Source organism: Marmota flaviventris, chromosome X, assembly GCF_047511675.1.
Source record: "Marmota flaviventris isolate mMarFla1 chromosome X, mMarFla1.hap1, whole genome shotgun sequence".
Lineage (NCBI taxonomy): Eukaryota > Metazoa > Chordata > Mammalia > Rodentia > Sciuridae > Marmota > Marmota flaviventris.
The window spans coordinates 93852149-93876921 of NC_092518.1; the positions used below are offsets into that span (position 1 = coordinate 93852149).

At 34.2% G+C, this 24773-nt stretch overlaps 1 protein-coding gene across 4 annotated transcripts in view; it reads right to left on the reverse strand.

Moving 5' to 3' along the window:
* Window positions 1-534: 534 nt before the first annotated feature.
* The window catches only part of Acsl4 (acyl-CoA synthetase long chain family member 4), an 85022-nt gene continuing 60783 nt past the window's right edge, over window positions 535-24773 (reverse strand). For all 4 annotated transcript variants that reach the window (XM_027930756.3, XM_027930752.3, XM_071606893.1 and 1 more), the window contains 7 exons: window positions 21538-21677; window positions 20457-20629; window positions 18467-18541; window positions 15664-15855; window positions 13398-13512; window positions 11307-11464; window positions 535-3388 (listed from right to left, as the gene is read on the reverse strand). In XM_027930756.3, the coding sequence (XP_027786557.1) occupies window positions 3231-3388; window positions 11307-11464; window positions 13398-13512; window positions 15664-15855; window positions 18467-18541; window positions 20457-20629; window positions 21538-21677 (1011 nt within the window). In that variant the 3' untranslated portion in view covers window positions 535-3230. The remainder of the gene's footprint in view (window positions 3389-11306; window positions 11465-13397; window positions 13513-15663; window positions 15856-18466; window positions 18542-20456; window positions 20630-21537; window positions 21678-24773) is intronic.

Sequence of the window (24773 nt, forward strand, 5' to 3'; positions counted from 1 at the left end):
TTGGGGAAGTACAGTAGGAGGGAGTTCCAGGGAAGGAACTTCCTCTGGGGGTACTGGGAGAACTTGGCGTGTGTGGATCGGCGATCTTCCCGGGGGCGTATAGAACATTGGCGGCAGTTTCAAAAAATAAAGTTTGTTCCTGCTTGAGTGGCTCGTGATTTTGTGCCCAGCCAGACTGCGGCAATATTTTATATATACTCCCATTTAACCCCCCAAATTAATATCTTCCTAAATAATAACCAGCCTAAAAGTAATAGTTCTCATTTATTAGCACCTACCAATAATCCATGAAATGTGATTACGATTTGTTCTACAATATTATTGTTACAAAGGGATTCTATTCTATTTACTGTATTAAAGCAGGAGTTTTCAGTTCAAATAGTCCATACTAATGGATAGGACTTATGAAAGCTGGGTTAACTGCTTCATGTAATTCCATAAACCAAGAGAATTTTAAAGATTACATGCCTAAAAGTTTGGGTCATTTTCAAACTTATAGATTTCATCTCAATGCATAAATAAGTACAAATAGGCTTGATAACATGGGTGGATTTATTTCACAAGATTTGAGTGCAAACTTAAAAATGACAAACAAAGCTTTTCATCAAGAATAAACACAAAATCTAACAATCCTGCAATCATGCATTTTAACAGAAAGTACAAATATGAATACATTATAATTTGGAACTACATTCAAAAATTAAAACATTTCTCTCTAAATCCAAAACACCGTGCAATCTTTAACCTGTTCTCATCTTGTTACCTTAGAAACATTTGTCATATGCTATTAGGAAAACATAGGCAGGATTACTAAATCATTCTTTGTGATCAAAGAAACATTATTCTCCTTAACTTCTGACTTTTTGAATCATTCATCTGTTTTTCGGTTCTGAAAAGCCATACAATGATACCTCCATTCTAGGAGGAAAACAACATGAATACAAGTATCAAGTAGGCAAGATATTTTCATTTGATTAAAGCAAAAGTCACAAGTGTTTGACTTAGAAATGCACACACTTGTAATAAATTTATTAAGTACAACTGTATTTGATGACTTACACATAACTATGAACAATTTAAACAGGTATAAAAATGTGAGATCAAAATCTGTAGGCTCCAATACTTAAAAAGTCACTATGAATATGGAAAGATTTCCATTTACATAAACATGTATAGTTTTAGATGAAAAATCAGGGGGTAGTGGCATCTCCCTGGTCCCTTAACAATATTTGGATTTCGCAAAGAATTAGCAGCACCCAACCTTAAGTGTTAATTACTGTTTCTAAAGGACCTATTCAACAGATTAGTTGGCAGTGTTCCAGCTTTAGGGAGATGGGGTTGAGTAGGGATGCAAACATCTGAGATAAGATAGTATGCATGCACTCACACATTTAAAATCACCAATCTAAATGGGCTTGGGGATCACATACTGGAAAAGTTTAATAAAATCATCCTTAAAGGATTAACTGTGGGCCGAGAGTAGTAAAAGTTGATTAGTAATCTACTTGATAATAATGGTGTTTCACTCTTCAAAGGCAAGTTGGGAAGAATGAGAATACTCATACATAACTTTAAGAAAACTTACCTAGAATTTTACTTTGCAGAACACTGAACAGAAATCTTTACAAAAACCTTCATTCTTGCTTATAATACCAGATGATTTTTTCCTTATTACCACCATATACATAACATTTAAATATTTTCTTTATAAATATTTCAGAGCAAAAAGAATTCTCTTTGTTGCAGTGGTGGCCCACATCTGTACAAAGCAATGTAAGCAATATATATATATATATATATATATATATATATATATATATATTGATTAAGAAAAGTGCAAAGAATAACAGTATTAAGAATTTTTGCTTTTTACAGTAACTATGGTTCAAGTGTTAATATCTAATCCCAGATTTTAATTAAAGATTTAAAAAGAAATCCACACTCCATGTTACTGCACAAACATCAGTCCCTTATCAAGTAACTCTGCCCTTCTCCCAAATGTAGCATTTCCAGTTTCTAAATTCCTCACTAACAGGAAAAATATGGTAACAGTGTTTTCTTCCCTTTAACTTCCCAAAACTCATCCAAGACAATTAATCACCCGTAGGTTTGAACAAGATATTGGGGAAGTCATTCATCATAACCCGCTTTCCTAAAATTAAAGCAAAATGAAAGGCTCTCTGAAATGCAAACTACTGATCAAGAATCAAATCAGCAACAGCAAACAGATCATAAATTACAAATGTAATTTAATATGAGTACATTTTCAAATCAATCCCTGTTATCAAAGATAAATTCAGAATCTAAATCTCTTTTCCAGGTTCAGTGCTGTGCAAGGTTCATAATTCTAAATACTTAAGTTTTCATCACCTTTTCTAACAGAGAAAATGCTTCCTGTTAAATTTTGATTAACTTTCCATCATTTTATTCTTGGTCTCAGTCTTTTCATTTTGTACAAACACAGAAAGGCAATTTTCAGCATTTTAAAAATTGTACTTTCCTCTTTAGTCATTCAAATAATTATAGTTACTGATCTCAAAGATTTAAATAGCTACTCAATTCCCCTTCAAATGTGTCACTAGATATTTTTGGTATGTATATGTTGTTTTATTCTTACTTTAGGCACTGTAATTATTCACAATATTACAATGACTCTACATCTAACCTATGTAACAATTGTGGTCTTAAAATAATACCTCCTAAGGTATTATTTTACCCTACTATATCATGACTGAATTTTCCCTTCAAGATAAATTTTAGTTAGAAGAGAATTTTAAAGCCCTGCAGCACTTCTGCTTTGAGTAGTGTTAATACATATTTTGTCATGCTTAATATTTAAACTTCAGAACTAGGAAGACAATAAACATTGGAAGCTGCAAATTTCCTCAAACTACATTCTACTCCAACTCCAATTTACTTCGTTCAACATCAAATACTTTGATTTATGGAGAAAAGTGTATCAAGCTTTTTTTTCAAACAGAATTTCTGCTCTAAAATTAATAATACATCTAAAGGGAAATAACTTTTCAATTTCAGCTTCACTAGAACTATGCAAAACTAAGTTAAAGTAGACTCAACAACTATTGTAATCAGGAATATTTTTTTACTAGATCTTTAGAATGATATACCTACATTCTAACAGACAGTTCAACAAAGGCTTAAACTCTAGAACAGAAGAAGAACCAGGTCACCCTCTGTGCAACCTCTCCTATGAGTAGAAGAGCAATGTTTTATTTGCCCCCATACATTCGCTCAATGTCTTTGAGGTAATGGTTCTTCAGTTCCTTCCTTTTCAGTTTGAAAGCATCAGTTACCAAACCAGTTTCAGGGGTCCATGGTTCTGGGCTTAAGCGAACCTTGATTGGAATTTCAAATCGCTCCAACTTCACTGAAATGAGAAGCGAAGGGAGGGAAAAAAGGGAGAAAGATGGGAAGGCAGGGAAGTAGGGGAATAAAGAGGAGAGGAGAAGAGACAAACAATTAATAAAACACGAATTTTGTAAAATTTACCTAGATGACACACATTATGAGGTAATCTATTTAACGGTGTCAGATGGTTAGTAATGATACCACTATCTTATCATTTATTTTATATTTCCCAAAGTACTCATGAATTGTTTCAGTTAGATAGTTTTAGTCTGTGGTTATTATTTATATAAATATACACATGCATACCACACCTTCCTCTTCAGAGGATATATTTGTTGTTCCCTTGACCTGGGATGGTCTTTTCCAATATAGTTGTATGGCTCAATTCCTTACTTCCAGGTGGCTGTTCAAAAGCCACCTCCTCAGAGAGGATTTCATGACCACTTATAACAAAAGAGAAGCCCTCTTGTCTCTATATCTTCTTATGCTATGCTTTGATCAAAGTACTAACCCCCACCCAACACATTATATGTCACCCACTAGAATTCAAGTTCCATGAAAGCAGGGTTTTTGTTTATTCATAGCCATCTACAGGGCTACATCCTTAATAAATACATATAAGTTTATTAATTTATTCTACAAAAAATTAATCCTTTAGACAAATATTCTTTATAAGCTCTGTTATAATATTAAAACACAGACCAAAAAGGGAATTGTAAATATCAATTTCCTTTAAACTGATGCAGCACATGTACTTAAATTAGTCAACTCAACATACGTCAGAAATGCAAGAAAATAGGATACAGAGGTAATGAATACAGTATCCAAAAATTTTAGCTTAAGTTTTGTGACTAAATTCTTGAGTTCTTATTCCACCAAGTAAATTATTTATTTATTTATTTAGGGGATTGAACCCAGAGGAAGTTAACCACTGAGCCACATCCCCAGCCCTTTTTTCATATTTTATTTAGAGAAAGAGTCTCACTGTGTTGCTTAGGGCCTTGCTAAGTTGCTGAGGCTGGCTTTGAACTTGTGATCTTCCTGCCTCAATCTCCTGAGCCAATGGGATTACAGGCATGTGCCACTGTGCCCAGCCAAGCCACCAAGTTATTTATAATTAATACAAGCCCTCCTTAAAATTCTGAATGCCCATTAACAATGTTAACCTACAAATAAACATTATTTTGTATGCAATTGTTTAAAATAGCAATTGTACAGAGGCAAATATTTGCATGTTTAAAAAACTACTGAACAGCCTAGACAACTTTAGAAACAATTTCATTTCTGTGGAAAGTACAAAGAATTCAAATTCAAGGAAGTTCCTGTTCATGTCATGACTGAGTTTTATGAAAACTTTGGTAAATTAATGAATTTCTCATTAAAATGCGAATATAAAGTCAAGTATGAGAAATAATCCTTTAAATATTACTTAGAACCAACTTCCTAAATTAATGTCTGAACAGTTAGTAAAGGAACATAAACCTTGCTTGAATTAACCATGTCTGCTCTATTCATACATACAGTTACATAGAGGTGTCTGAAATATGATTGCAAGGTCACATTTGGATCTCAAGACAATTGAATTCTTAACTTCAGATGAGGCTCCAAAATCTTTCCTTTCATTTTAGTTTCCCTACTTACATAGGTCCTATTCTAAAGATGCTGACAAAATTAGGCAAGGCAAGCACATTATTTCAGTTGCAAACATGCTAATGAAAGCACATTTATAAGTGTTCCTGTATTTAATCTTCATTAGCTAAATTCTTGTTTAAAGAGGAAAAAGTGTGCTGCTTTAGGATTTCATTTTGGAAACTCCTAAACATTAGTTAGTACCATAAGCTACAGAGAATAATAGACAATACAGTATCCAGTAAACAGAACAAAGTAATTGTTAAAAGTGAGAAAAATGAAAGATTATGGGAAGGAGGAACAAATATAGTTTGCATGTGAAATTTTCATCTGAATTAACTTGAATGTTATAAAGTGTGGCCTGCAGGTGGCAGCAACTATCAATTTTTATAGCCTTTGGAACTTGTTCAAATTACCTAAAAACAATTACCTTGCAGTCTTATGATACAACCTCTACCTCACACTTATATTTAAACATGAAGAGGACTACTAGGAAAGATGTAATATCTCAGAAAGACATGCTGAATACAATCCAGACTATTTTACACCATTTTGCATAATTCTCCAAAATGACAATGTGAAGCAAAGGGATAGCAAGATCAATCTTTTGTGAAACAGAAAAGCTTATGATTTATACATTCAAATCATGATTAGCATTCATTATTCAAATAATAAATTGTTCCATTACATGCTTCACTCCAAGAACAGGAAATTTATGAGGGCATATTGGGTCCTAGGGTATTTATTCTGTTTTCTGCCTGATTAAGAGGCAGCTTGAGTTTCTCTATTATTGCTTTTACAGTTAAATATGCAATGATAATTATTCAAGTAATATATATTCTGTCACTGCATTCAGAGAGTAACTAAAAATAACTGCAGCATACCTCTGGTGAGTAATTTATCAGTTAAAATACTTTTTTGAAATATCACATTTTTTAAAACTTCAGGATTTATATAAAAGAATGTTCTGGAGGCTTGGTGACATTATTATGAAAGTGTATTACATCTGTAATTAACACTATATTGAAGAAGAAAACATTAAGCCACACTTCTTATAGTTATAAATAACTTTTCAAATCTGATTGTGTTAATAATTGTTATTTAAAACTTTATAGTGTTTAGAGTTCTCAAAGCTATTGAGGAAACAGTAATCAATTGAAAATCTATTACTACTAACTATGTTTTTAAGCCAAAATGGAACCTAAGCAGTTTACTTTTTAAATGAATAGAAATAACAATAGCCCAGTTAGGGTAACAAGTATCTCTGATGGAAATATAAACCAGTAAGTTTTTCTGGGGAAAAAGGGAGTAACTTGGCAATGCAGAAAAAAAGCCTTTAAATTGTATAGTCTCTTTGACTCAGAAACTCAATTTCTAGGAATTCTTACAAACAAAATTATCACACAAGAAAATCATTGAGTATAATAGATACATATTACATTTGCTTAAAGTGGGGGGAAATGGGTAACTCACCTAAAACAAGGACTTAAATAGATATTCCTATACTGGAATAATATTTAGAAATTAAAAATGATATTGTAATTCTATAGCTACTGACTCAGAAAATGTTAATGATGTTGACAGTTAAGTACATAACGCTAGAAAATAATCTCATTACCCAAAGGAAACTATTATCAAGTGATTTTTATTTCCTTCTTTATAATTTTCTACATTGTCCAATATTTTATAATGAGTACAGGAAATCTATAATCTAAAAAATGATTACTTTTATTTTAAGAGTAAAACAATGGATTAAAATTAGATTAACAGCTTCCACTTAAACATGAAGTGTATATAGGTATTCTCTGCCCTCTCTGGAAAATAATTTAAATTATTTTAAATTCTGCACTGGATAGAAGAATTCAATAAAAATTTAGAAGATAAGTCAGGTGCGCTGGCACATGCCTGTAATCCCAGCGGCTTGGGAGGCTGAGCCAAGAGGATCATGAGTTCAAGCCAGCCTCAGCAATGGTGAGGCACTAAGCAACTCAGTGAGACCCTGTCTCTAAATAAAATGCAAAAATAGGGCTGGGGATGTGGCTCAGTGGTTAAGCACCCTGGGTTCAATCCCCAGTACTCACCCACCCCAAAAAATTTAGAAGACAAATAGCTTAAGTATTAGTGGTAACGAACTTAGAGTTGAGAGGGATAAAACAAGTGCCAACAGAGAAGAGCATTAAAGAGAAGCAAAATGACCTCATGGTCAATTCAAGGCAAGTGCCCACTGAACCAAAGAATGGGTGACACTTAAAATAGGAGGGCTTGCCCCAGCCTGTTTAGAGAATAGTCCTCTCTCACCCTGTGCTGCTCTTCCCAAACCAGCCTGTGGACAGATTTATTTTTTGGAAAATTTGCAGTAGAGAGATTCTGGACTCAAGAACATTGGGCACAATACAAGAAGGGAGAGAGTAAGGATTCAGTGAAGGTAGGATGTGCTGTGCCCAACCTCCTCTCTCCCACAGCCCCTTGCTCCCTCTGGCTATAAACTGTTAGCAGTCAGGCTAATATTTCTCAGTCAAGAGATGGGCAATGTCTTCTTCAGAGAAATGGAGTGAACCAAGAGAAAAAGACACTAACATCTGATTAAGTTTTCAGTGAAGCCCAAGAAGCTTTCCAAACATTTTTTTTTAAAGTACTTCATTCTTAAAAATGAATGGACAGACAAGGATCAGTAGACACTTGAGAAGCCACAATCAATTCAAGCATAAAGTAGAACTTGGAGGAAAAGGAGACACTGATAGGAGAAGGAACCACATCAAAGGAATCCCTTTAATATCCTTAGAAGAATAACAGGCAACACATTGATTGTATCCAAAAAAGAACAACAGAGTATTATTAAAAGGAACACTGGGAAAACATGAACAATCTTTTGAAAATTAACAGTCTGAGACTGGGAACTGAGCATTCAATAGATATATGAGATGATAAAATTGAGAGACCCTGCCAGAATATGAAAAGACAAGGAGATAAAAAGAAGATGATAAAACTAGACAATGAAAAGATGTAATCCAAAGTCATATAAAAGCAGCCCCCCGCTCTCTCTCTCTCTCACACACACACACACACACACACACACACACACACACACACCATGTGCTGAAGGAGGACCATGGGAGTAAAAAAAAGCAAACAAACAAAAAGATAAGTATTTCCCAGAACTGAAGGACATAGAACTCCAGATTGAAAAAGACCATGCCATGTCTACATAATGATAAACGATTAAAGACCTACATCAAGTCTTTAATCGTTTATCATTATGTAACTATTAGAATACCAGAAATTAATATAATAAATTTGCAAGCTTAGAGATAGAATACAAAAAGGAACAGGAACAGGAACATGGACAGAACTGGACTTTTCAGTAAGCAACACTAAAGTTAGAAGACAATGGAACCAAGACTCCAAGACAAATTATTAAGGAGAAATGATCTATAATCTAGAATTCTAAAATATATGAGGCTTTAGCTCAATGGTGATGATATAAGAAGAATGTATTCAGATGTGTACATGTATCTGAAAAATTTACCTACTGTGCACCTCTCCCAGGAAACTGCTAGAGGATATGCTTTATCCAAATGAGTGAGCAAACCAGGGAAAAGAAAGGCATAGGATCCAGGAAACAGGATCTAACACAGGAGAAAGGCAAAGGAAATTCCTGGGATGATAATAAAGGGAAGTTCTGGGGGACAAACAGTCCAAATTTCAGTGGGAGGATGAAGGGTTCCAAGAAGGATGTTGTCAGGAAAAGGAATATACAGATGTGCTCTGCTTTCCTGTACTTAATATTTTTATAACTTTATCAGAATTCAGGGGAAGAAATAATAATAGGTACACAGAAAACTAAGTAGAGAGAGATGTAGTATTAAAGTCAAGAAAAACAAAAACAAAAAGTTGTCCAACTGAATTTTTTAGTTATGATAATACAATCACAATGCAAAACATGAAATTGTACTATGTATTGAAAAGGGAGTATGTAGATGAGGTAGAGAGAAGAAAGCTACGTCATCTTTTGTGGTAGGAAGTCCACAGAACCAAATAAAAAAATGCAAGACAGAGAAAGAAAAAATGGAGACAAATGCCATAGATTAAAACACTTGGGATATAACATGGAGGGCTGCTATGTGACACAATTCTTGGGATACTATTTACTATTTTAAAAACTGTGTGTGCTTATTATTACACTGAAAAGAATTAAGAGCAAAACTTTAAATAGGTCATAAAACTGGTCTACTATTTGGACAATTAATTAATTTTTTAAAGAGAGAGAGATAAATTTTTAATATTTATTTTTTAGTTTTCGATAGACACAACATCTTTATTTTATTTGTATGTGGTGCTGAGGATCGAATCCAGTGCCTCACGCATGCCAGGTGAGCGTGCTACCACTTGAGCCACATCCCCAGCCTGACAATTAATTTTTAATCTATTTAATTTCCCAGTTAATGTTCTAGTAAGTTCTAGTAAGCAGACTATGCTGCTGATTTGAAACTGGAGACCAATCTCTTTCCTGAAGTTCTGTCAGCAGTGGCTCTGTACCTTCTGTTCTCCTGGTATCTTGTCCAGCACACCATCTATACAAGCTCTTCTTCCATCCATTCCTTAAATGCTGGTGTTGTCCAGGGACCTGTCCTCAGCCTCCTGTTTTCATTTTAAAGTCTCTTCCAAGGTTAGTGCATCTACCTTCATGATTTCAATTATTCTCAAGTTGATAGTACAACAAAGGCCTCTCTCATAAGGTTTGGATGAACATACACAATCTTCTGTTGGGAATGTTAACTCTGATTATCCAACAGGCATTTCCAATTATGTATGTCCCAATATGACCTCAGAATCTTCTCTTATAAGCTGGCTTTCCCTCCTGTATTTTTTAATTCAATCAATAATTATATCAACCTTGTCATTTGAGCTACATATCTAGGGGCCATTCTAGACCCCTTCTCACTTGCCTTTTTTATTCAAGCAATCATCAATGCTTGTCAATTTTGCTTTCTAAACCTTTCCTGATTTCCTGGTTCAGGGCATTATCATTCCCACTCTCATTTAAATATTTACTACAGCTTTCTTAGTTAAATTAGTCTCTGTCTCAGTCTGGATCCCCCTCAAATAATATCTTCAGGCTGGCCTCCACACTGAATGCATCTGTCAGAAATGCAAATCTGACCAAATCACTAGTCTGATTAAACCTCACAATGGCTCCCCACTGCTTACAGTATTAAACACAAATATCAGAAAATGGCATACAAAGCACTACAGGTCTTGGCCTCTGCTTATCTTTACAACCTCATCTTGTACTTTTCCAGTAACACCAAAGACCTTGTTGTTCCCTGCCCACATCTCCTTTTTTCTACCTCTGTGCTTTTATTCCTAATTCTCTTTGGCTTAGAATTCCTGCCCTAGTTAATTCTAATTAATCCTTAAGAATGAACTTTAGTGACATTTCTATAAGAAAACCTTCCATGAACTCCCAGGTAAGATTAAGTACCCTCATCTCTGGTACCATGATTCTCTGTTCCTATCTCTATTGTTATTAAGATGGCTATCTCTCTTGTGTCCTCTCACTGGATAATGAGCTCCAGAAGAGTAAGAAATGTATCTTGCCAGATGTCGTGCTGCATGCCTGTAATCCCAGTGGCTTGGGAGGCTGAGCCAGGAGGACCACGAGTTCAAAGCCAGCCTCAGCAACTGCAAGGTGCTAAACAGCTCATTGAGACCCTGTCTCTAAATGAAATACAAAATAAGGCTGGGGATGTGGCTCAGTGGTTGAGTGCTCCTGAGTTCAATCCATGGTAACCACTCCCTCCCACCCCCGCAAAAAAAAAAAAAAGAAAGAAAGAAAGAAATGTATCTTATTAACTTTTATATTCCTAGTACCTAATACACACCTGGCACAAAGTACCCATTCAGATGTTCTCCAATTGGTTACCAATATACCATCTAACACAGTCCATTTACAGAGCCAAAGAACATACACAAATCATAGTCATAGCTACATTATCTACTAAAGAGTTATTAGCTTCTAGCTTGCAGATATAAGATACACCTATATAACACATCTCTTCAAAGATGGACTATTCCAAACACAGGCTAGATAACTACTTTATAGGGATGTTACAATATGCAATAAACAACTAGATAGGTTATTCTACTACATGACTTTTAAGAATCTTTCCAACATGGGAATTCATTACATATACTTAAGAGGTAGATAAATATTTAAGAGTTATGTATTTCATTACTAAACAAGAGTCTAATGCATATGACATTATTAGATGATTTTTATGAGCTTCAACAAACTAGCAATTTCTTACTGGCATTTGCGGCTTCTCGAATTTCTTTCAGTATTTCAGCTTCCATGGCAGGGTTATTGCAGATATCAACCCAAGTTCCTTCTACCCCCTTCTGTTGTGCCAAAAGTGTTAACTTTTTCTGATTAGGAACCACAAAACTGATCACATAGGACTGGTCACTAAAAATTAGAAAATAAAATAGAAATTAAAAGAATAGCAAAAATATTCATAAATTATTCAATGATATAATACAATACAGATAATCCCAACTATATATTTCTCTTATTTGTTAATATTCATTAAGAAGTAATAAAACACATAACAATGAAATAAACACAGAAAAATAGACCAATGGACTAGAAAAGAGAGTCCAGAAGTAAAACTTTGCATCTATGGTCAATCTTCAACTGGGGTGTTAAGACAATTCAATGACAAAAGGGAAATTTCTTCAACAAATGGTGCTGTGAAAACTAGATACTCACATGCAACAGATAAAGGTGAACCTTTACCTTCCAAAATATACAAAATTAAATAAAAATGGAACAAATACCTAAATATTTAAAAGCTAAAACTATAAAACCCCTATAAGAAAAAAATGGGGATAAAGCTTTAGGGCAATGTATTTGGTATTTTGAAACCAAAAGCAAAAATCGAAAAATGGGACTATATTAAATTTAAAAACTTCTGTGCCTCCAAAAACACACAAAAAAATAGAGAAAAAGGCAATCCATTGAGATGAAAAAATATCTTAAAATCTTTCATCTGGGGGCTGGAGTTGTAGTTCAGTGGTAGAACACTTGCCTCACAAATGTGAGGCACTGGGTTCGATCCTAGCACCATATAAAAACAAATGAAGGAATTGAGTCCATACACAACTAAAACAAATTTTTGAAAAATCATGTGTCTGATAAAGGCTTATTCTATAGAATATATAAAGAACTCCTACAACTAATAATAGCGATAAAAAACAAATAGTTCAAATTAAAATCAGGCAAACAATTTAAATAAAAATTTCTCCAGAGATGATATACAAATGGCCAGCAATCATATGAAAAGAAGCTTAAGAGCATTGTAATGTTTTGAACAACCAATAAAAAAAAGAAGCTCAAACAGTAATAATCATTAGGAAAATGCAAATCGAGACAAAAATGAGATATCCCTGCACACTCATTAGGATGATTATTATAAAACAACAAAAAGGCAGAAGCAAATGTTGTTAAGAAGATGGAGTAATTGGAATACTTGTGCCCTGTTGGTAGAAATGTAAAAATGGTGCTGCCACTATGGAAAACAGTAAGGCAGTTCCTCAAAAAAAATTAAAAATGTAATTATCATATGATCCAGCCATTCCACATCTGGGTATGTATCCAAAAGAATTGAATACTGAAGAGATTCATAGCCATATTATTCACAACAGTCAAGAGGTGGAAGGAACCCAAGTGTTCATTGACAGAAGAATATATATATATAATTGTACATTCTATGTATGTACAATAGAATAATATTGGCCTTAAAAAGAAAAGCAATTCTGACACATTCTACAACAGGGATGGATGTTAAGGACATCATGCTAAGTGAAATAATCCAAACATAAAAAAGACAAATATTGCATAATGCTTCTTATATGAGGTATCTAGAATAGTCAAATTCATAGAAACAGAAAGTAGAATGGTGGTTGTCAAGGGCTGAGGGAAGGGGGAAATGGAGAGTTGTTTAATGGGTATAGAGTTTTAGTTTTGCAAGATGAAAAATTTCTAGAGATTGACTGTCTAACAAGATACATATAATTAACACTAGTGGACTGTACACTTAGAAATGAAGAGGTGAATTTTGTCAGTTTATAACCACAATTATGATTTCAAAAAAAGAACAAAGCCCATAAAAATAAAACATTATAACACATAAAAAATATTTGAATACCTTAGGCTTTTTCTTAGTTGTTGATGATCCTTTACTGAATTCAAGAACTTTCATAGGTGTAATTTTTAAACTCTGATGAAAGTTCTAAGAGGAGTTTGATGTTATACTAATGATCATAAATAATCAAATTCCTTTCTTATTTTCCTTTTACTATAAGTATATGAAACATAAAATGTCATTTTTGAAAGTTACCTTTTGGCAAAAGCACAGATGTTGTCAATAAGAGGACAGTTCTTCAGTGCTGCTTCTACTTTCCCAAGAGACACATATTCTCCAGCTTGTAATTTTACCAGATCTTTCTTACGATCTATAAGACATGAAGAATGTTAAGTTATTCATGGTCTGTTTCATTAAGATATGAACAATTCTATTGGGGGGGGGTTTACAAAAGATTGAATCCAGGGGCACTTAACCACTGAGTCACATCTCCAGCCTTTCTTATATTTTATTTAAAGACAGGGTTTCATATTTTGCTAAGTTGCTTAGGGCCTTCCTAAGCGGCTGTGGCTAGCTTTGAATTTGTGATCCTCTTTCCTAGCCTCTTAAGCCAATGGGATTATAGGTGTGCACCACCACACTCAACAGATATAAACAATTCTGATTTTCTTTGAATTTCATTGCCTTAATCTTTACTTACAAGGTACTTCTTTTAAAATCTTGTTACATATAGATATACTGCCTGTCTATACATATCAGTAAAAAAGAAAATGCCTAATTAAAGAAGTATTGGCTAAAAGCTATACCCTATACTCAAAGCTTGAACATCTTATCATAATCTTAAATATTAAAATGAAGTTAATAGAAAGAACAGAATTTTTAAGCATTAGTTTTTTGGTTATTGAGGGTTTTTTTTTTTTTTTTTTGGTGTGGGGGGATACTGGAGATTGAACCAGGGTGCTCTACCACTTTTGGTCCTTTTTAAATTTTACTTTGAGACAGGATCTCACTAAGTTGCCCAGACTGGCCTCAAACTTGCCATCCTCCTGTCTCAGCCCCCAAATTGCTGGGATCATAGGCCATGGACCACTGTGCCCTGGTGAAGCATTAGATTTGAATGGTAGCTCTGCCCAGTACTAGCTATGAGATTCTTGGCATGTTATTTAACATTTCTCACTCTTACTTTTAAAAAAAATTTAGTTGTCAATAGACCTTTATTTATTTTTTGATTATATGTGGTGCTGAGAATCGAACCCAGTGCCTCACACATGCTAGGCAAGTGCTCTACCACTGAGCCAGAGCTCCAGCCTTTCTCAGGAATATTTCTTTTATCAGGAATATTGATGCCTAACTCATACAGGATGTCACACTATATCTGCCATATAGAGCAAATTCAATATATGTTAATCCCCAATTTTCTATATTTAAAATTTTCTTTAAATAATTGTGCTCTAAGAAAGTACTGGCACAGGATGACCCAGCTTAAATAATCATCAACTTGCCTGACAACCTTTGTGTGAGCACTGATTTGCCTACCTATAGCCTGGGAGAACACTCTACAGAAATAACTTTCGTTTCCAGTGCAATTAAGACACAAGGGGAAAAAGACTTGGTTCTCAACTGAACCATGTTTCCTGGGAATTTCCCCAGTACATCAAAGTTCTAAATGAAAAACCAATTTTCCCAGGTAATCTCCATATTTGGGTCAGAAACTGTAAAGTCCAGCAACAGATTGAAATGGGTCCCTAGAGCTATGATTTAAGGAACTATGTGGCTTAAAAAGGGCCTAACTGGGACTCTGCAGAGTCGTCCTTATTAGGAAGTCATCTTTTGCCTGATTAAAATGAACAGAATATTTCAATTTAAGCCACTTTTGGAATTGGTTTTTGAACATAAAGGTCTACTTCTGTAAGCTCAGTAAGGGTAGGGTCAAAGCAACTGACATTCTCAGAAGAATAGACAGACTGGTGTTTAGGATTGATATTATCATTTTATAAGTTTAAGGGCTGGTTAGAGCCATATAAATGGGCACCAGGAAAACACACACACACACACACACACACACACATACACACACACACACACACACTCACTAAGATGTTGTCCCATGGGTGGGATGGTCAAGTGTAAGGCCTAGAATAGAGTATGTTATAGTAACTAGTTCTGCAGAACAACATGTAGTTAACCAAAAATACTTCTCTTGAACTATTTTTGTTTTCTCATTAGCCAATCTTTTATTTTCCTGCCCATTTTTATTACACTCAAATGCTTCTGTAGCTGATACTTTTGTTACTGCATACCAAGGTCAAGGTACTTCTCTAAGAATTTTATATATATCAACTCATTTAGTCCTAACAGATATTATATGAGATTGGTATTGTTGTCCCTATTTTATAAATGGAGAAGCTCAGGCATAAATTAAATAACTTGCCCAAAGATTGAAACCATATAACATCAACCCTATTGATATGTTGAAATCACAAAAACTAAAGAAAAATACACGAGAAGAGCATACACTGACCTATAATCTGTAAACATCCATCAGGATGGAATTCTCCAATATCACCAGTACAGAACCATCTTTGTCCATTTTCATCCACAGAATAATCCTCTGCTGTTTTCTCTTCATTTTTAAAGTATCCCATGGAAATATTTTGTCCACCAATGACAATTTCACCTCTGGGGTTTGGTTTGTCATGAACTGTATAACCACCTGCAGATAATAAAAGCAAATCAGTTATTATTCTAAAACAAAATTTACCTTCATTAACTTTTTTATTGATGCATTATAATTATACATATTAGTAGGATTCATTATGCCTTATTCATATATGCACATTATTATTTAATCAATCTCATTCCTCAGTAGCTTTCCTTTCCCTCCTCTACTCCTTCCTCCTGACCCACTTGTTCTACTCTGCTGATCTCATTATTATTTAGTGCATTATATGTATAAGCTGGATTCATTGAGGCATATTTGTACATGAATAGTGTATGATTTAGTAGATTTCATTTGCCAGCACTTCCTCATAACTTCATTAATTCTTAAAGTTCTTTTGTTAATGTTTTTCTGCTGATCAAATTCTTCATTATGGAGCTGGAGTTGTGGCTCAGTGGTAGAGTATTTGCCTAGCATGTGTGAGTCACTGGGTTTGATTCTTAGCACCACATAAAAATGAATAAATAAAGATATTTTGTCCATCTATAACTAAAAAAAATTAAACTCTTCATTATTAGTTGGAAGAGTATTAGTTTACATTTAAATGTAAACTAATCCATTTTATATGAAGACTGTGGGTGTCTATAACGTCAGGAGCACCAGGAAAGGCCAAACAGTAATCACCATCAACAACTACCTTCCCATGACAAAAACCTTCACCACTGAAGCTTAGGGTGTTCATAGAGTTCCATTATTAGCTATTCTTATAAATTTAAAAGTATTCATTATGTCAATATGATAAAACCTACTATATGTACAACTTTAAGATCATTCCTATTATATAATGCCAAAAATCCTTCACAGCAAGGAAAACTCCAAATATATTTTCAATATAGAACCCCCCTCAAACTGACATCAAAATATACCACCAGGAAATTAGAAAATAAAAGTTAAAGGCAAAAATATCCTTAACAAGTTTTACTATAGTCATTTCTCTGAATCAAGTGCCTACCAAATAACCCATCTAATAAAACAATTTTGATGCTGATGTCCAATACATGTATACACACACTACCTATATTTTCTTCAGATTTTCATTGTAAAATTGGAATGGCCTCAACATGAAAGGAAGATTCAGTCTAAAGTATAAAACTCTTGGGAATGCACTGACATTTAAATATGATTTTTAATTTGAGGCCAGCTTGGGCAACAGAGCAAGACCCCATCTCTAAATAAATAAAAGTATTTTATTTTTTATTTTTTTTAATTTTTTATTGTTGGCTGTTCAAAACATTACATAGTTCTTGATATATCATACTTCACACTTTGATTCAAGTGGGTTATGAGCTCCCATTTTTACCCCATATACAGATTGCAGAATCACATCAGTTACACATCCATTGATTTACATATTGCCATACTAGTGTCTGTTGTGTTCTGCTGCCTTTCCTATCCTCTACTATCCCCCCTCCCCTCCCCTCCCCTCCCCTCTTCTCTCTCTGCCCCCTCTACTGACATTCATTTGTCCCCCTTGTATTATTTTTCCCTTTCCCCTCACTTCCTCTTGTATGTACTTTTGTATAACTCTGAAGGTCTCCTTCCATTTCCATGCAATTTCCCTTCTCTCTCCCTTTCCCTCCCACCTCTCATCCCTGTTTAATGTTAATCTTCTTCTCATGCTCTTCGACCCTACTCTGTTCTTAGTTACTCTCCTTATATCAAAGAAGACATTTGGCATTTGTTTTTTAGGGATTGGCTAGCTTCACTTAGCATAATCTGCTCTAATGCCATCCATTTCCCTGTAAATTCTATGATTTTGTCATTTTTTTAATGCAGAGTATCCATTGTGTATAAATGCCACATTTTTTTTTTATCCATTCATCTATTGAAGGGCATCTAGGTTGGTTCCACAGTCTTGCTATTGTGAATTGTGCTGCTATGAACATCGATGTAGCAGTGTCCCTGTAGCATGCTCTTTTTAGGTCAAATAAAAGTATTTTAAAAAATTTTTTTGAGACACGGTCTTGTCAAATTGCTGAGGCTAGCCTTGAACTTGAGATCCTCCTCCCTCAGCTTCCCAAGTAACTGAGATTTACAGGCATGCACCACTGTACCTGCCTTCTAACTTATTTATAAAAAGGATTCTGACCAATTTCTGTACAGTGCAAGTTTCCTCTAACTGGCTTGTCTCTATAGGTACATGTAAAAATTTTACTATAAAGATGACTGGAAGAGTGAGTTTGAAATATGAAAATCTTTGCTAGGGTCAAGATCTAAAATGTTAGTTTATGTATGTGTGAAATTAGTCACTCCATCCCCTGAAAATCTGGGTTTTCTTTCTCAGCCCCAACATCCTTGCCTGCAAAATTGAACTTCAAATGATCCTCACTTTCTTCAAACCCAGGGAAAACCTCACTAAGAATTTTTCCCACTTTCCCATCAAGTATGCCGAAGATGAGAATCACCAGGCCTTGAATATAGAGATTTTCTTTTCTTCTTGTGAATCTAAAAGTATTACTGAGTAAAAAGAAAACACAGGACATAGGCATCCATGAAAAATCACTATGTGTCCCCTTAGACAACCTAACACTTTAAAGAAATGTCTTGAGGCTTGCAATGTTTTTGGTGTATCTAGAATCACTAGAGCTTGTCATGAAATTCTTACCTTCCTGCCAGTCTTTTAGCTTAATTTCACAGCAAATGAGTGGAGCCCCAACTCTGCCAGTAGTATAGTCAGTAACTATGAAAGAAAAGCAATGAATATTAGCATACTAGATTTCAGATGTATGTATTGAGAACTCAGAAACCCAGCGTCTGAAAGATGACAAAGGAGAGGCTGTAGTGACAGGAATGCAAAGGGTGGTCATTTTTCAGTGTTTCAACTCTATTTCAACAGTGTAATTTTGCCTTTCAAGATTATATTTTAGATAATTACATATACAAATCTCTTTGATGAGGATTCCTGCTCTCTCACTCATCAGCCATGTAACTTGGATAAGTTGCTTAACCTGTTTATGCTTCCATTTCTTCATATATTAAACAGAGATAGTAATTGGGCCTACCTCATAAAGGGATAAATTGTGAAGATTAAATGAGATAGTATGTGGATAAGTGTTTAACCCTTCTTGGCACAAACTAAGTGTTCAATAAATGTTAGTCTCTGTTAAACATAATGATCATGCCGATAATATCCTTTGTAATTTGTGATTACTGTTAGCAATAATCACGTATATATTTATAGACAGCTTATTATGCATCCACCACTATATTAAATTTTTGAAGGAAACACATAAAGGGTAAGGAAATCCTACCCTCAGAAACCTTATAAAGGAAGGAAGAAATACACATGAAACAATTGAGAGAACATTTAAATACTAAACTGCATGGTACTAATGGTAAATACAATATAGTCCCTTAGAGACTTGAAATATCAACATAAGATGAAGTAGTTTGGGAAGACTTTTATTAAAGAGTTGGGCAGCTATGAGCAGCTAACAAAAGGGCACTCAACAGAAAGGAAGAGAAACTATAGAGAGGTGAGACCAAAACTCCATGTATAGGAAAGAGGCCATGATTGGCTTACTTTGAAAGAAAAGCCAGGTATGAACATTCATGGACAATGATGATGGATAGGTGCAATAGTGCCAGATTAATGACGTCTTAAAGGTCAGATAAAAGTGTATTTAGATTTGTTACATCATCTATAAGTGAGTGAGGTAGATGAGCCTAATAAAAGAATAAAGGATGGATTTGATATGATAGAATACAGACAGATACAGTCACTGCTTTCAGTGAGACTGTCACCTCAGAGCAGCTAAAGTCATGAAAGGTAGAATGACATCGTTGGCATGAAAGGCAAGGAGTAATCTAATTAAGGAATGGGAAGATCTGATGAAAGTTAATAATATTGCAAAGTAAACATTCAGAGGATTTCAAAGCTGATACCCTGAATGACTTTAAGGGTATGATACCATTGACAAAAACAAATAATGTGGTAATGGGGAGACAGCTTGCAATAAGGAAACTGATTTTGGACACAATGAGTTTAAAGTGATAGTGAGATCATTTAAAAATTTCCTATAACCCACTGTTTCTCAACCTGGGGTAATTTTGTCCCACAAGGGATATGTGCCAAGGTTTGGAGATACGTTTCATTGTTACAGCTGGGCTAAGCAAGTTTCTACTAGTATCTGACTGCTAAACATCCTTCAATATACAGGAGAGCACTCAACAATAATTGTCTGTTTCAAAGGTTGAGAAATCCTGCCTTGGGGTATTGAAAATAAGATGTGAAAATACAGAATTTAAGACAGGAATGTTTATTTAAGGGGAACATACTAGTGATACTTCATTCTATGAGTACAGTTCTCCAAAGGAGTGGTAATTTACAAAAAGAAGATTAAACGACCAGGGTGATAAAATTTTGAAGACTGAAAATGTGGCATAAATATTTACCTGGCTTAAAATTAAAGGGAACAAGGGTACACATAGTATTCTTAAACAAACATTCACAAAACTAAAACATTGTAGGCATCCAGTGAATCTGATATTATTTAAGAGATATTATAAAGAAATCATGGTTTCCAAAGGTAATTCAAATGAATTTTATTAGTAGTGACTAATCTAGAATGATTTGCCACATTAACAATGCTTACCTTCAGTAACTGTCCCAGCACCACATGATTCTGTCAGTCCATAACCCTGACCAATGGGGCAGCAGAAGCAGACATTCATGAATCGGTGTGTCTGAGGAGACAATGGTGCCCCACCTGACAGCATCATACGGACATTCCCTCCCAGCAGAGCCTTTACTTTTTTAAAGAGTAACCTGAAGAGATAAATGATTTTAATACATGAATACATTATTCTTGGTGACACACTAATTTGTAAATTCTGGAAAAGATTTCTCAACCATGGTTGAACATGCAAATTTTAGAAGCATGATGGTAATAAGATGTTAATAAAGAAACAACTATTACACCTTTAAAAAATTCCAGAAAAGCTCCTAAACACCCACCCTGAGAACATACAGTATCAGGAAACTGCTCTGACATACAGTGAATAAAAGAAAATGATGTCACAGGAAAAAATATAGTTATCTTGGAAGCAATTAGTCACCTATTTTATCTTCCTTCAAACGAAATATGCTTCCCCATCCCTACACCCATTACCACAATTAAAATAACTGTTATATTCATCTACTTGCTATACTATATTATGAATATAATAAAACAGAAAACTCTATGAAAAATAAATATTGAAGATCACTTTTTAAGCCAGAACTGACACTTTTTATAAATTCAAGTGTTTTGACTTAAATATCTATTTATTTTTCTTCACAAGACCCAATTTTATAATTAAATCTTAAGTATTTACTTGATTATTAAAATTTATTAAATTGCCAAGTTCAGAGTTCAGACTCCTATGCTTGCTGTATAAATACTGTGGATAAAAGAGAAATTCAGCCTTAAGATTATGGTGGTAATAGTGATACTAAATTAACTTGCCATTTACTTTTTCATATTCCAGATTTAAACACACACTCACACATCCAAACACATATATTGCAGGTGCAATGGCATGGACTCATATTCCCAGCTACTTAAGAGGCTGAGGCAGAAAGATTGCCTGAGCCCAGGAGTTTGAGGCCAGCATGTGGGAAACAAGGAAGGACTCTATCTCAAAAAAAATAAATAAATAAAGGCTCCAACCATAGGGACTATGAAATGTACTTACAGATTACAAAGAGGTGCATCATATCCCTTTTTGATCTGCTCCAATTTATAGTCATACCCTATCTTGAATAGCGTTTTCTGAATATAATTCATTTCTTGAACTTTACTCATAACATTCTTATAAATTCTATCCATGATTTCCTAAAAAATAAACAAAACATTTAATAATCTCAAAAGAATTACACTAACAGTGGTACAGTCTATAAATTTATTTGTGAAATCTTAGGTATATCTCTAGGATAATGGACATATTTATTTGTTTCATTATAGAATTAATTTTACTTACTTGTTCACTCGTTCAAAAAGACTAATGATAATACATATATCAAAATAACACGTTGGACTCCATACATACATATAATTGACAATCAAAAATAAAAATTTAATTTAAAATACCATAAAGAACAAGTATAGGGGTTTCCTCAGTTCTATACCCTAAGTTCATCTAACATTTTAAGAAATGTTAACTAAAGTACAGAGAATTCACTCAGCTCTCACAGAAATATTTACTTATTAACCAACAGCATTGAAATACCCAACTATGTTGAAACTAATCCTAAGATTTTTATCTTTTAACTATGACCTTATGACTTGCAGCATGATAGTTGGTGTTACAGTTTCTTAAAAATCTTATGTCTCTGTAATTTAGGCATTCCTATTCCATTTTAATAAAGCAAATATAACAAAAAAAGAGTAATATTCTTACAGCTATGTGGAAAATTAGAGGTAGGACAAGATTTAGAATATAAAATTCCCAGGTTAACAGGTATAACACAAAGAAAAAATCCTAATCATTAAATGATGTCTTCTTGAAATTACTTAGCACAAATTAATAAAAATTATTGTACAAATTAATAAAAATCATTGTACAAAGCACACCTGCTTATAAATACTTGGTTCTAAATATTTCAAGTGTCAATCATCAGTATAAATTAAGTTCTCCTACAAGGAATAATTTTATGGATGGTTATTTCAATATTTGAATAGAGTCAATCACAAATGAAGTCAGCAGAACCATTCCTTAAAAGGTTGTTTTCTCCATTTCTACAAAAGGAATCAATGATTGTATAATTGAAATATTTCTCTAGGTCTGTAACTGAGAAATCCCAATATTTAAATAAGTTTAAAATCCTATAACTATCCCTATTAAAAAACATATGGGTTCCTAAAATGCGCACACACAAAAGCAAATGCCTGGGAGTAAGACAGATGTATGAGAACCACTTCCATTGTTTTTTTTTTTTTTTTTTTTTCAGTACTAGATACTAATCATGGGTGTGGAAAGGCCTCAGTGAGTAAGTAACACTATAGAGTTGCAACAAGTTGGCAGGATTTACTGTTAGCTCATCAAATCACCCTTTATCTCAAACTAACATTACATGATGTTCCATTGAGTCACTGCTTAGAAGAAGTAGTGATTTATTCTGAATTATCACATTGTGAATGTTAACAGTACTAAATAAATCTTTTATTCTCACCCAGGAATGAAACAAACTCAAAAAACAACATCTATCAAAAACTGTTCTTGGGCTGGGGATGTAGCTTAGTGGTAGAGCTTGCCTTGTATGCGTGAGGTTCTGGATTCGATCTCCAGTACTACAAAAGAATAATAATAGTGACAACAAAATAGTTCTCAAGAAGGAAATTCTTTTTTAAAAAATGAGCCTATTTGTAGAGGAGTGGAAAAAAACTAAGAGAATGTGCAAGTTTTGAAGTGTCAATGGACTAGCAACACGGAAGACTATTCTATATCTTAGGTTTGAAGAAGTAAGAGAAGGACAGTTATCACTGGAACCTGGATAAGACTGTAGCCATGGAAAAGAGCTGGTTACAGCTATTCGGAAAGGGACTACCCAACAGGTGCTTGACAACTGACAAACTCTCAAACCAACGGGGAAGAAACTGAGATAAGAAATGTACAGATTTGTTGCTCTCTTCCTACTCTCATTTCATGAGTACTTCTAATTAGCTGAACCCCATAAGAAATTATAAGGCAATGAAGCCCTGGTTGGTCATCCATAGAAGTTAGCCCTCCAACATATAAAGTAAGGCAGGGAAGAAAAGGCAATGTGAAATTAGAGGATAAATAGCCTATCTGCTAACTCCTGCTTATCCTTCAGGCCTAAAATCAGGCCTGGCTTGATACCTTGGCCCTTTCCCCTCCCTACGTTGAGATTCATGAGGGAGTCCTGTACTTTAGGTAGTCAAGCCAATATATTGTTTCCCAAAACAAAATACAAAACTATCCTAAATAGACAGTCATAATGGTTAGAAGATTTTTTAATCAGACTGGTAGAGTTCAAGTTTTGATTCTACCAAATATTAAATTTCATTCTTTATAAGAAAAAGTAGTGATAATAGGGCCCACCCAGCAGAGTCTTAAGGAGGATTAACCCGGAACAGAGTAAGTACTTTACTTGCTGTTCTTAGCATCATTTCATGATGTCTTTAGTCAGAAATCTCTCATATTTTGAGAACACCGAATTCTACAGTTCTTCTAAGTAAAAAGACAAAGGCTTCTCTGACAGATTTGAATCTTTGGTTATTTTGTAATTTTGAATTAGAAGCTAAAAAGACCATATATCTTCCATCTGTGATACTTAGAAAAACTTGAACATTTCATTATCTAATGTCAGACTTCTTATGTAAAAAAGTAATGCTGTGAAAGATATTAGAGTAAGATTTAAAATCCAATCATAATATAAGCTGTAGCAATATACTGTCTCCCTGGGGTTTCCAAAGTACAAAAGTGCTAGAAGATATTTGTACACAAATTGGAAAGAATGTATTAGATGTTGCAAAACTTATCATTCCAAGGTTATAAAAAGCAAGATCTTGCTTTTTTAAAGGTAATATTTCACATAAGGATTTTGAATAATTCATTTTTTTTCCTATGGGAGCTATCTCAAAGTAACAGTTGTCCTTTATCACATAAAAAGCTCAGGAGGCTTGCATCTTTGACTCAGCTCTGTCACTAATCAGCCCCATAAAATTGGAAATGCTGCCTCAGTTCTCTAGGGCAGCCCAGTGTTTCCTTGTTCCTTTCTTTTTTCATTTTTTTTTTAAGTTGTAGATGGACACAATATCTTTGTTTTATTTATTTATTCTTATGTGGTGCTGAGAGTCGAACCCAGTGCCTCACATGTGCTAGGCAAGCACTCTACCACTGAGCTACAGCCCCAGACCTCCTTGTTCCATTTCTTAAATTAAAAGATTAAACAGGATTATCTTTAGAGT